Source organism: Patiria miniata, unplaced genomic scaffold, assembly GCF_015706575.1.
Source record: "Patiria miniata isolate m_02_andy unplaced genomic scaffold, ASM1570657v1 HiC_scaffold_3, whole genome shotgun sequence".
Taxonomy (NCBI): Eukaryota; Metazoa; Echinodermata; class Asteroidea; order Valvatida; family Asterinidae; genus Patiria; species Patiria miniata.
Genome location: NW_024037069.1, coordinates 46,296,347 through 46,309,931, shown reverse-complemented (window position 1 = coordinate 46,309,931; position 13,585 = coordinate 46,296,347). Strand labels below are relative to the sequence as shown.

At 40.6% G+C, this 13,585-nt stretch overlaps 1 protein-coding gene and 1 long non-coding RNA gene across 2 annotated transcripts; both read right to left on the bottom strand.

Moving 5' to 3' along the window:
- Positions 1 to 9,898, bottom strand: LOC119738490 (monocarboxylate transporter 12-like). Its single transcript, XM_038213396.1, has 4 exons — positions 9,634 to 9,898; positions 2,188 to 2,328; positions 1,039 to 1,887; positions 1 to 328 (listed from the first exon to the last, which is right to left on the bottom strand). Exons 1-4 carry the CDS (start codon positions 9,830 to 9,832, stop codon positions 198 to 200), a joined length of 1,320 nt encoding a protein of 439 aa, XP_038069324.1. The 5' UTR covers positions 9,833 to 9,898; the 3' UTR covers positions 1 to 197.
- A 1,024-nt stretch (positions 9,899 to 10,922) lies between these two features.
- Positions 10,923 to 12,637, bottom strand: LOC119738491. The gene is made up of 2 exons (XR_005272457.1): positions 11,434 to 12,637; positions 10,923 to 11,038 (listed from the first exon to the last, which is right to left on the bottom strand). It is a non-coding gene; the product is annotated as an uncharacterized LOC119738491 (long non-coding RNA).
- Between the last annotated feature and the right edge of the window lie 948 nt (positions 12,638 to 13,585).

The following is a 13,585-nucleotide window of genomic DNA, read 5'->3' as shown; positions in this document are numbered from 1 at the left end:
TGACGCGCATGGTTAAAATCGACGCGCGCGCTGACCAAAGACCGACTATCAGTTTTTTTTTGGCCTAACCAGTCTATCAAGGTTAAAGTCTCCACTTTTTAATGTTTTAAAGCTCCCGTGTGCCTTTAAAAAGATTAAAAGATCAATACTTGTACATTGTACATTCATCTCAGTGGTTTTGAACAACAATGGATAATTCATGTACCAAGTTGTGCCCTCCATCGATTGAGCACCGTTTCCATAAACGGCGCCACCAACGGCAGCATCGCAACACATCCCAAGATGACAAAGGCAGTGTCGTAGCTCCCATTCCGGTCAAATATCCAACCTTAAATTAAAAAAAAGCCAGGTAAATGTGCAATAAATGGGACAGTTACGGTCCTCAACTTCAATAGCAACACGGTACATGAAAATGATGTAACGTCTCGAGAAAAGTCGGAATTCATTTTTGTTTGGTACTATAGGCTAGAGCCTTTATTGTGGACACGCAACACTACAGAACTTATCTCAAAGGCTGCATGCCTGCATGACATCTGTAGCTATGATATATTTCTCTTCAAAGATTGTCAAAGGAAGAGAAAGACTGACATTTCTTCTTATTTTTGATTTAAAAGGTTTTTGATTTCTGCGGTGCAATGAAGAAGGACGTGTGGGTGAAAATCAATCGACTTTTCGATCATTTTCTTTGGATAGTATACATGTCATGTAAATCCCAATTAAAAAGAACGATGGCGATGACTAGAGCACTGCTAGTCGAAACGTTGAGACCAAAGACAAGTTCTTTTAGAACTTGAAGCAGGACTGTTCTTATCAGAACAAAAACTACTTATCAAAAGTTGATAATAAGCAGGACAAGTTCTTTTCAGAACTAAATATCTTCTAAGCAGTAGTTATTACCACATGGTGTTACCGCAAACCGAAACGATACCGATACTCCACCATGCAAAGCCTAAAATCTTATAAAGAACTTGTTTCGCGGCTTTATTTATGCAGCCGATAGACATTAGATTTGATTTCTTAGTGCTGGAATGTTCCTACCTGGGAAAAATCCGAATGCCAGTTGAAAGGTGGTCGCGACAAGATCCATCCAACTGAAAGCTGAAACCAGGTCTTCAGCTCCAAGCAATTCGCGGGTGTAAATGTCGATAAGGGATGACAAAGCCCCGTTGAAGCCATTGAAAATGAAGGCATTGGCCACCATCAGCCAGTAGGAGTTCATCCAGGGCAGTACTAGTAAAGCAACCGAATTTACGATGATCATCACTGACATGCTCAACCGCAACTTGAGCAGACCTCGGTCGACAATGACACCGACTACGACCTTGAATACAAGGTTTCCGATCCCTCCAACCGTGGTGAACGTCACGGCCTCGTAGCCGGAGAAACCTTTCGCCTCCGCGTAAGCAACGAAGTAGATCAGCCACAGACTGCTTACAAAGAAAGCGCAGCCGTACACGAGCGACACAATCCAGAACTCGACGCGGCAACAAACTGCGCATCCTAAGAGATTCCTTTGCGCCCAGATGGCACCCCTGAAGTTGCTGAGTCGGGAAACGTTCTTAGTGTCGTGGCTCGCTTCGTCAGGTGGTGACTTCTCTTCTTCGCTGGAGATGATTGGTAAATACCTGTCCGGCGCCTGTGTAGGTGCTATTGGCGGTGATCTGAGCAGGAGGCCACATACGCCAAGGTGCAGGCTCAAAGCCCCAATCAGCACTAAGGCGCCTCTCCATCCGTAGGTGTCGAGTAGCAGTTGAGTTAGCGGCGCCATGAGGATCATACCCACTGCGTGTCCTGAGGTCCCGATGCCGTTAGCGGTGGCGTAGTTGGTGGTGAAATAACGTCCCGTCGCTGCTCTTGTCAGAACATTCACTATACTTAGACCAGGACCTGTGTTTCAAAATACCAAAATAAACCTTCAAAATTGAAAGCATTGCGTCAGGCGTAAAACGCGTCGACTGCATTCCTAATTAAGTCTCCCAATGTAGTGTGATACTTAAATTACACAAAATACCAGGGGCTACGATCGTGCAATTAGGCAACCAACATGGCGCCGCAAGATCCTTGGCGTAATAATGACTCTCGTGTGCCATCTAAGCCTGCTCACGGGGCAAACTGTACGCACCGTCAATCAAAAACCTTTGCGCTTCAAAGTCGTTAATAACCGGTTATTTCTGTGGCAGTGCTTACCAGCGAGTAAAGATGTGAGCATCATCTGAATAGCACTGTTGGAGAAAGAAGAGAGAATCATAGACGTTCCAACCAGAAAACCACTGACTGTCACCACAGCACGAGTGCCAAACTTGCCCTCCAGCGGCACCGAAAGGGGAGCTGCATAAAGTGAAAACAAAACACGATTTGAAAGTTTTCAACCAACAACATGTAATACGCGTCAACAAAGAGACTGACTGGAGCGGAAATTAAAAAGAATGTAACCATCGAAACATTGCCACTGTGGGTGTCTGATATAAAGACAGGATAGCTCGGTTGGTACACGAGTTGGGTACGACGTATATTCAAGAGGTCTGAGGCTCAAATCCGACGACCAGTCATTATTATTATTATAACTAGTGCAGGGCCAGTCGAAAATGTGCGTGTTTGGAAGGGGCAGTTGAGAACTGCGGCTCGTGCAAATAACGCACATTATTCAATGGTGTGAACGCACACTCGCAAGTTAAACGCACAAAATGTCGTCACCCCCGGCACTGATATTTACCCCTACTGGACAATATGGTATCGCCCTACAACTGTAGGGCGTAGTTGTAGGGCGATACCATATTCTATTCGAGTTGCTCAGTCGACCGCCTACATACAGTACAGTGATGGTTGCTCAGTTGACTACAAAATGCATGTGCCCGTGCATGCCACTCACGTATTTTATGTACGTACGAAGACATGGTGTGCAGTGCTATCCTATCGCCCTACAATGTGCCCGTCCTTTTTCCATTGTTGCGTCATATTAAGCACGCGCGCTCTTGCCCAAACATGACGTAAACAATAAAAAAGAACATCATTGCGCGGAGTTCCAGGCTATATTCTGGCGCGCTAGGCTTCAGAAAGTACTGCTTTTTCGACAACCGCTGGTCCAAACAACTTCAAACTTGGCACTGCACATTCTGTTGTCCCGAGCAATACACCCGCCGATTTTCAACTTCATACGGTGCCCGGTTCTGGAGATAATCGGCGGACAGACAGACAGACAGACAGACAGACAGACAGACAGAGATTCCTGGAATTATAGTATAGACTAGTGCAGGGCCAGTCGAAAATGTGCGTGTTCGGAAGGGGCAGTTGAGAACTGCAAGCTCGTGCAAACAACGCACATTATTCAATGGTGTGAACGCACACTCGCAAGTTAAACGCACAAAATGTCGTCACCCCGCTGGCACTGATATTTACCCCTACTGGACAAAATTATAGTATAGAATTATAGTATAGACTAGTGCAGGGCCAGTCGAATAAGGATTATTATAATACGTGTAATGGTACCATTAAGGAGACACGTTATCGTAATTTCTTCGCACGATGGGAGACATCGGTCATTAGGGGGACATTTTCATGTCTCCCTAATGTCACAGCGCCCCTTTATAGGCAACATTGTACCGTCGCAATTAGATATATTTGTTGGTCTAATTAGTAAACATACCGAAATTCGTGCGAAAAGGACAAGGGAATTTTAGGTTCGGGCACGTATAAGTTTGAAAATTTTGTGCACAAGTCTATGGGGATGTCCCCCAAATGTCAAATCCAGGGTAATAATTATTGATTTTATTATTATTAATCATCATTTCTGATGATGAAACCAAGGATTTTTCGAAAGCGCCCTATAGGCACTGTAGCTCGCAAGCCTGAAGAAACCTGTGGAGAGAGGACAATGCGAAAAAAATTACAGTTTTACAGGTGGGAGGAAAAGCCCAAAAGAATATTCTGTCACTTTAAACCTAAACTGACGAGGAACAAATTATAAATACGTTGTCTATCTCGCTCTTTGTGTTTCTTTAACCTAGTCATGTAGAGATACCTTTTTTTTATCGCGAGAGGGGCACTGTTGATGGCCAGCTCAGTGACTATTATTTTTAGCGGCCAATTTTTCACCTCGAGAGGGGCACAATTTTTTTTATTGCGAGAGGGGTATTTATGCTTTCGAGGGGTCTAATTTTCCATCTCAAGAAGGTGCACACTCTTGATAATGCGAGAGGGGGGACTTGTGTTTGTGAGGGGCAGTTTTGCATTACAAGAGAGGAGACAGTTTTGTTTGTAGCGCGATCATGCTACAAACAAAATTGTGGTCGTAAGCACGGAATTCTGTGGATATAGCGGAGTCAAGAAATTGTGCCCTGCATACTAACCCCGGTGGCTGGCCACGCAGCACTACTCGGCCGCACCCATTTAAAAAAAAATTGTCAAGCAAAATGTGTCAAGTGCATAGCATACATCGTGTACTCAGCCGATATAAAACTAGTACTAATGGGCAACCGACCGTGACACAGATACGCAGAAGAGCCTGCAAATAATTTGCTTGTCCGTACCATACACAATACAAATTGAAAAACAAGTGGTGACGGCGATTCAACATGCAGCACATGACATTTAGTAAAGCTCTATGATACTTGACCGTCTGCGTAATTTTTTTTTTCCTTGGAGGGTTAGGGGCAAAGTCATGACTGATTCAGGTTTTCCTTTGAATCATTGCAAGACTTAGGTTCTCGTTCTATTTTGCCCTTAATTTAAAATTATCTCAGTGGTAAATTTGGAGAAGAAAAATAGCTGATGAAAATGAGCAGCGACGACGTGGATTCGAACCAGGGATCTTTGTATCCATAGGCTCATCTCGCTATCCACTAGGCTACTGTGTGGTAGCTCGACGACAACCGTTCTTTAAAATGCTTTAATGTATTGTAACTAGTTGAGTAACTAAGGGGCCATTCAGAATTTTCAATGTTTTAAAATTTCGACTTTTTTTCCAAATTATTTTGACCCACCCACCCACCCCTAATTTCGATTAATAAAAAACTGAACATGACTGTACATGTACATGCACTTGCATGTACATGTACTTGAACACCATGTACATCACGTATGTTTCAGCCCCATAGACCGTGCGTGCATTTAGTTGTCTTCTCACGCATGCGCAATGGTTTCCTCCGCGCCGTCGGCTTGCAAACTGCGGTAGCAGACGACGCACTGAACGATTGTGTGGTTTTCATGTCTTAAAATGTATCATCCTCAAACGTACTTAAAAGATGATTCAAACCAAAAATTATCAGTAGACCAAGTGAACAAGGATATAAATTGTCTCTACAGTGTGGTAACGGCGCTAAAAACCTTTTCAACTATTTAAAAAAAACGATAATTATGGACAAAAAACGTACAAAATGAAAAGGAAAAACATCGTTCGATTTTGAGTTTGGTTTACACATTTTGACAATTTGCCGGGTTTACCTTAGATCAGCCGTAGTACTATCGGAAATGATGATAGATTATTATCATTTTACAGGTGTTTTGATGTAAGAAGGAAACATGTAGCTTATAAAAATCGTCATTTTTCGAGTAAACCCATTTTGTGCACAAATACACTGGTCCCAGTACCCTCTGACCCTCTGTGATCGTACTTAACTGCATCTCAGGGCCGGGAACCAGTCAGTTGTAAATCGTTTCAGTTAAATGAATACATTTATTTGCCAACGCGTCGTAAGATTACAAACGGAGCGCCGCGGCGCGTGGCGCGTGGCTAGCCATGTTTACGGGCCAGATTCCCGTAGGGTCTGTGTACAGGTACGTGCACACTAACGTTACATTCAACGAAAAAACGTATAACGTGAGACCTTACTTTTCTCATTGAAACGGTTTCCGACTTAAATGATATTTATACATCGCACTTTCCGTGGCATCTTTTACCATTTTTCAGTGAAGACAAGTTTACAATTACTCGGCAAAACTGAAAAATTATCCCCTAAACTGTCGCCTGTTTTGAATTTGTGACCCAATATTTTCGTACTACACGACACGGAAAAACAAAAAATGCATCAAATACTCTCTCTTTTTTGCGCTAAGGTTTGCAAAAGTGACTTTGATTGCCTTAAATTCCTGTCCACGTGGAAAGAAAAATTTATCAAAGTTCTTCGACCGTTGTTGACCGATACTTCAGTGGTTCAAACTGCGACCGCAGGCATCCATGTTTGCTGATTATCAGTATTTCATATTTTGAGTGCGCATGCGCGCAAACTAAATGAGCGGCTGAAACATACGTGACATGTGTGTCTAGTTCAGTGACGGCGTGAAGTTGTTGGTCATCCTCTTTTATGTGATAAAATATGTGATACCTCACCAAAAAGTATCTTTTAACGAAATTCAATCAGAATATTTATCCATTTTGTTTGTTAAAATGTTTAATTGTTGTTTTACTTGTTGGTGTCCCTGCCACACTGTACGATGGTGTAGCCGTGCGTTACGCACGTGGATTGATTACTTTCGTTTTGACGGGGACTTTACTGAATAGAGTCTGGTGACTGTACATAGAAGTTTCTTTGAATAAAAGTCGAATCGTTCATTCGTGTGCACTTGTGCAAAGCAGGGGCAGTGGTTTAAGGATATCCAGTCGATTTGCAGAAAGTGTGCAAGAACGCGACTTGAATGCTTTTATGTGTCCACAATACAACGACGCTTTTTAGTTATTTCACTGTGTGACACAGTGAAAAATGTTGAAATCATAGGCCTAATGGCGTCAGCGATACTTGCTGGGGAGCTCTTGCGTACGACTTTCTGTACTTTGGTACTGTTTTTTCCAGGACAATTGTGTGTACGGTAACCCGACGTACCAAGATTTTTAAAGACGAAATTGCCGACCTCAAAATTGTTAGTGCCATATTTGGCAACTATATGTGCGTTATTAGTTTAATTAAACAAATGAACAGGTTAATTAAACATAGTACCATTGAAGGTACCTAAAAGTAAACATAACAGCATAGAAGACCGACAGACGAACATAAAATGTTACAAAATAAACATATTTGTCTGGATAATTTTTTTAGGGCGTTACCGGCAAGTTAACACAAACTTGGTGTCAAATAGATCATGAATACTTTTCTTTGACTTTTCATACAAGTTTACATAAACTTTAACTGTATGACCTGCAGTGGCGTAGCCGGGGGGGGGGGGGGGCGCCATCCCCCCCCCCCCATGAAACCTTGTCGCCCACCCCCAGTCGCCTCCCCCACTGAGATTTTGAGTTTCGAAAAAAATTATCATTGATCTACATGACGCCTCCCCCCCCCCCCCCATGAAATGTTCAAGCCCCCCCCCCCCCCCTGAACAATTCCTGGCTATGCCACTGACAGTACATACAGGGGACGAAGTTGGAAAAGAAACACGCATCGCGATATCGGAACGTTTGCGCGTAGTTCAGGCAAGTCAAAAGATCTATCTTTCTTTGTTTTTTTATCTTTTTTTTCCATGGAAAGTGAATTTCGATTTTCAATTATTTAGCTTGACCCACCCACCCACAATTTGGAAAAAAGATCGAAATTTTTAAACACTGAAAATTCTGAATGGCCCCTAACAACAATGCTGTTGATGTCATTGTCCGTTCTCATGGATAAACATGAATTATTCATGACATTGCCCCTAACCCTCCTAGGAATAAAAATTACGCTAACCGTCTAGAGCGCAGAAGGGAATGTTTTTATGCACCATAGAGCGAGATTAAATTTTAATTTAGCTCTATGATATGCGCATCTATGTTCAGCGTAGCGCTCGAACGATTACTTTCTTTAAAGCTACAGTCCATCATTTGCAGCTATCCAAAAAGTAACTGGCGTAATTACTGTTGAGAAGCTTACTTGGTTTAAAGATATAGCAATGTGACTAAACTCCCTGTGAAATCATTCTTCTTCTTCTTCCTTACAAGTGCAGACTTCATGGCTGAAGAAAATCGCACTGCCAGAAACACCGGGGCGAACCCCTTCTCTTAGCGATAAGTGTACTGGTTCTTTAACGTGCATTAGATATTATACAACACACGGGACCTACGGCTTTACGTCCCATCCGAAGGACGAAGCAATAATGGTTAAATGCCTTGCTTAAGGGCACAAGTGTCCGTGCCCGGGCTCGAACCCACGTCACTGTTGCCTCTGAAACACTAGAACATGAGTCCAGTGTTCTTAACCGCTAGGCCATGACTTCTCTCTGGCAAGCTGTCATTTTGAAGAAAACAATGAAAGAAGGCCTACGCATCGTTGGAAATTTCCATTAGTAGTTCGTTTTTTAATTCGGAGAATCATGTATTGTTATCTCCATTTGTTGTTCCATATTATTCTGGAAAAAGAATTGTATCATTAAATGTGACATCGTTTGTAAATATTCTTGTTGCAAGGCTGCTTTCTTACATTAAGTAAATTCCTTCATTTAAATTTTATCAAAGTTGAATTCCGGTATCCGAGTCTTACGACGTAGGATCCGGGACCCGCGTAGGGGCCCCGGAATACTTAGGATTCTGGATGCACGGTGATGAAATCTGAGGTAGTTAGGCAGCCAGAGGGGTTGACCATGCTTTGTTGGATTTAAACTGCTCTTGTGACGTCACTTTATTTAGTAAAGTGTTGATTATATTTAAGAATGTACAATGAACTGTAAATTCTTAAAAAGAATGCGCAGTCAACTAGAGATAAGTTGTGAATCTACAGGCTTTGTTGTGAATACACTGCAAAATCTGGAGTGTTAGATCTACACCATTGGTATCTGTATAGGACCATCTTGTGTTACATTTTACTGGTGTTGTCCTATATAGATACCGAATGGTGTTAAATTAACACTACAGTTTTTGGAGTGTAGCCTCTGCAAACAATTCCTTGCATAAATGGGTTTAATTGGGAAAGTAACGGTTTGTAAAATGTTCAAGTTTGGGGTATTTTCAAAATAAGGCTCCTGACTTTAATAACAACACAAATTGTCGCTTTAGATGTAAGGAATCTTTTTACAGTACATGTAAAATAGCAGTGTATCTTCCTGCTGGCCATGACCAAAAACAGAAAATACAAAGAACTTTGAGAAAAATACGGAAATATGCCTTGCATACGCTTAAGCTACAAGTATACCTCCCCGAAAAATGCTTAATTTACAGAGTAATTCCACAAAGATTTCGTCAGTTTTTCAACAGTGTACATCTTTGATGTCGCCTGTCAGCATTTCGGTTATTTCTTGAATTGTGTCTACACAATTGGATGTTCTCTTTGCATTTTTCAATTTGCCGCTCTGATATTGTAATTTGTGTCGATGACGATTATGGATTCACAGTAAAATAGTATAAAATACTCTCCCTTTTTAGTTTTATTTTAATTTTGTTTTTAATTTCCTGTATTCTTAATTCTTATTTGTTTACTTACATGTATTATTTATTATTTTCTTGTTTAAACTGACAGTTATATTTTATTGTTTGTCTTTGCTTTTTTTATTTCTAAAATTTAGAATGAAAAGGGGACGAAAAGTTTGCCTCTTTCCTCATAGCAGATATTAAATACGAACGCAGGTTAAGTTTGGAATCCGATCTGTCCAAGTTCTATTTCAACCTTGAGAGGACATGCATTATAAGTCGACTACAATTTTTGAAATTTATTTGGCATACACCTTTACAAAGCCTACCTGTGAAACTAGCCGCGCCATTGATAGTGGCAATCAACCATCCAATCATCCACGTCTCGGCTGTGAATTGCTCCTTGAGCGTCGGCAACATCACCCCTAGCCCTTTCAGGAGCCCGGCCCACAGCAACCAGTTGACGTGCAAGCAGAGGACTGCATACCAGCCCCGGTGAATGGCCCCGCAGCACTCGGTGGCACCCATGATGAACTTGCCCGATATGGTTTGCAAAGTGCATGATATAGGCGCTAGCCTATATACATCCTGTATGTGTAGCCTCAACCGATATTAAAGTTAGTGATGGGCAACTGACCGTGACAAATACGTATAAAATAGCATCATCTCATAAATTACTGAACACCTGTCGCTCAAATAACGACTGATCAGTACAGAAATTCCTTAGCAATCCAGCCATTCTCTTTATTCGGCCCAAAACAGTGACAATTGTGTACGAATTTATGCAATTTATGACAAATGATACCGAAAACAGTTGCACTTTTGTATACGTGCAAGTTGTGGTTCACACTCACCTTGCACGTACACCGTGCAAGTTGTGGTTCACGCCACCTTGCACGTACACAAAAGTGCAACTTTCTTTTCGGTACCATTTGCCATAATTGGTTGAGTGGTATAGCAAAAACCAAATTGAACAATAAGTGGTGACGAAGGTTCAATAATTTCTAGAGGTCAAAGACATGTCTATTGTTACGGCATGACCTCGTCTAATTTCTAAATGCGGTGGATATTGACAGTGTGTTGTGCATGCAAACCCGACCCGAATCACTGACATGTCTTCTTCCGTAATATTTTAATATTACAATCATACTGAGAAACACAACGTTCAAAATGCAACGTTTTTGGGTGCATGAATTTCACTGCTCTGTCATAGCGTCTAAGTACGTAATCGGATTAGCTTTGCCTAACAACGGCATGACGCTTTGTTTTAGCAACCATTATGGCTGGACGGGTCGGTTCGTCTATCATTTCAGTCGGGACGGATCGGTTCGGTTAAGCCATTTTGGAAAAAACTGAAACGGTGTGGAAATTCACACGGCGCAATATTTATTGCAGTCACTGGTCTATACGGTTCGTTAGTGTGACGTCAATTCAGTTTAAACCACGCCCACTGGCTATTACGTAGCATTGGAACCATTGGAACCAGAAGCTAACGCAACCTGAGTGTTTATCCAATGGGCGCTAGTAATCAATGGATCTGTTACACGGTACCCTGTGGAGACATGTGTGTACAATAGGGAACAAACATTGTATACGTCTCCACGGAGCAATTTCTATATGTAACCGAGCTGGAAAGGTTACGCAGAAATTTGAAAGTGACACTGGGTATATATTCCACTATAAATTGATCAAAATTTTATTACTACAAAAAAACGACAGTCATTCTTCAGCAGTCTGTAATAACAGAAAACAGAAGAATAGAAATTAATTTATTTACAAATATACAATGACTATGAATCCAATATTCAATTATCTAATTATTTGAAATAACCATCTCTCCTTATCCTTGGTTATCTTTTATCTCGAGAAATTGCTTTACTGGTTCTATAAACCTCAATTTCCATTGATTTGTTCCATAGAAATGTTTTTGCTGCGAATTTACAAGTACATTTCTTAGAGAGGCATAAAAATATTAAAGGCATAAAAATTTAATCAAGGAGAAATAATCTCCATAAGCACTTGCTATGCAATAATTTTACAACACATTAATCTCCAAATCTCCAAATCTCTAAATCTCCAATTTCCAATTTCCAATGCACATTTCAAGCAATAATGTTTTACACACGTACCCAAATATTATGGATGCTGGATATGGGATACACTGGTCTACTCGAGAAGGCTTCTCTATTTGTGACCACTCAGGAACCACAGAACCACAAGCAGTAGCTGTAATAAAATTACTGTACATATTAAGTAATCTCATAAATACTAATAAATGTTTCGATGAAGGAATATTAAATAATCATCAGTGCCATCAAAAAGTTTCATCTCCACAGTACATGTGTACACATCCGTAGTTATTCTATATTGATGAATTTACAATGCATTTTATACCGTACATCTATATCTTAACATTTGTTTGTTTAAACAGTAATGCTCATAAAAAGAGTATTCAATATTCTGTATTCGTACATCCATCTATATGTCTCATGGTTTTATTTCAGGCTAGAACATTCTCTTATTTCTCTTTCCATCCACGCTATCCAAATTTGAGTTCAATAAAGTGCATTGACCCTATTATTCAACATACAAGAAACATGTATTAAGGATCGAAGTATGTGCAAGTATACAGTCAATATTACAAGGTTCGGTATCGAAAATTCAAGTCATATTATGCACAACAATCTTCATACAGACTTGGCTTTCAACCTGGGATATTTATTTTATGGCATAAAAATGTTTCATACAGACTTGGCTTCCAACCTCGAGTATTCATGGCATAAAAATGTGTCGTAAAGTGCTATTTAAGATAACATCAAAATTTACGAAGTTGAAACACTTACCGGAGCAGTTGTGGCCTGTGTACCTATGCCTCGGGATGTTTGGGCAAACTACACGATATGCATGTACATGATATGTGTATGCACATGCGGCGTGCTAACCATGGCAAAACCACGTGAGAAACACAGCAAAATATAGACAAGCTGGCTCGCAATAAGGTGTGGCTGGCAGCAGCAACGACAAGCAGTCAAGTGACCTACCCATGCTTGCTTACTCTCCAAGAAAACTAGCGAAAAATTCACGGAATGTGCGTCCGAAGCCCTATGCTTTTGAAACACTGCACGGAATAAAAGGCTTTTTCGCACTGCATGTCATATGCAAATTGTTACGCAACTCGGTATGCTCTATTCAACGGAAAACACAAGAGGGCGCTCGCAATGCTTCGACAACTTTCGCATCGCTGTTTATGCTAAAAATATAAGACATCGACAAAGAAATATTTTACAGACGGGACCTGGCAGCATAATTACAGGAATTTAAGTCTGGCCGGTCACATATAGCTGAATACGTCTCCACAAGGTTATCACGAAATAGAAGTATGGATTTTACTCAAAAACTAGGAATTTCCAAGGTGTGCTGATTTGTCGCAAATTGAAGTATTTTATGTAAGGAATATTAAGTCCGAATTTCAGCCCAGGAAATTAATTCTGGTTAATATATAGGACCATTTTAAAAGTGCACTTTCAAACTCGAAAACTTTAGTACACGAGAACAAAGAAATGACGTTTTCGAGTTAACCAACGAACCGGATAGTGGCAAGTGTATTATGTTGAGTCAGTCTTTAATGATATGTCAAGGAATGTTGGAGTTTTTGTTACCCGCTTTTGTTACCAGTTTGTGCCATATTTTCAGCCATATAGCAGTGCCAGTGCTCGGGTGAGTATGGAAGTTTGACAACATTCCAAACTCCTTGAGAGTGGCTTATAGTTTGCACCTTTAGCTAAGCTACTTTGTACAGTCTCAAAGGAGTTTGTGACGTTTCAAAATCATGACGTCATCGTACTGGACGTTATTGTGGGGAGAATTTGTAAATAAGCAGGAAGTTAAGCGTCATTAATACCCACACTTAAATATTCATTATAATTTCCATATTTTCAAAGGTTATTTTCACTGTATGACGAACGTCTATCCTATCTAAAATAAATCAATATTGAGTTTGAACTTTTTAACTATGACGTCATCAGTGTAAAAAAAAGTACACTGAAACCCAAAAGGAGCTTTTTTTGTTCAAATTAAAACAATGGAAACGGATGAAATATTCACAACTTAACTGGCCAATACAATAGTTCTAACTCAACAAACGATGTAGCTCTAGTTATATTTCCAGTGTTATTTTGTTTGAAACAGGGAATGGCAAATATAAAAGACTAGAGGACCAAATTCATCTTTATGATCGGTAGATGGCAAGTTTGGGGCGAGTCGAGGATATTATCGGTCTAG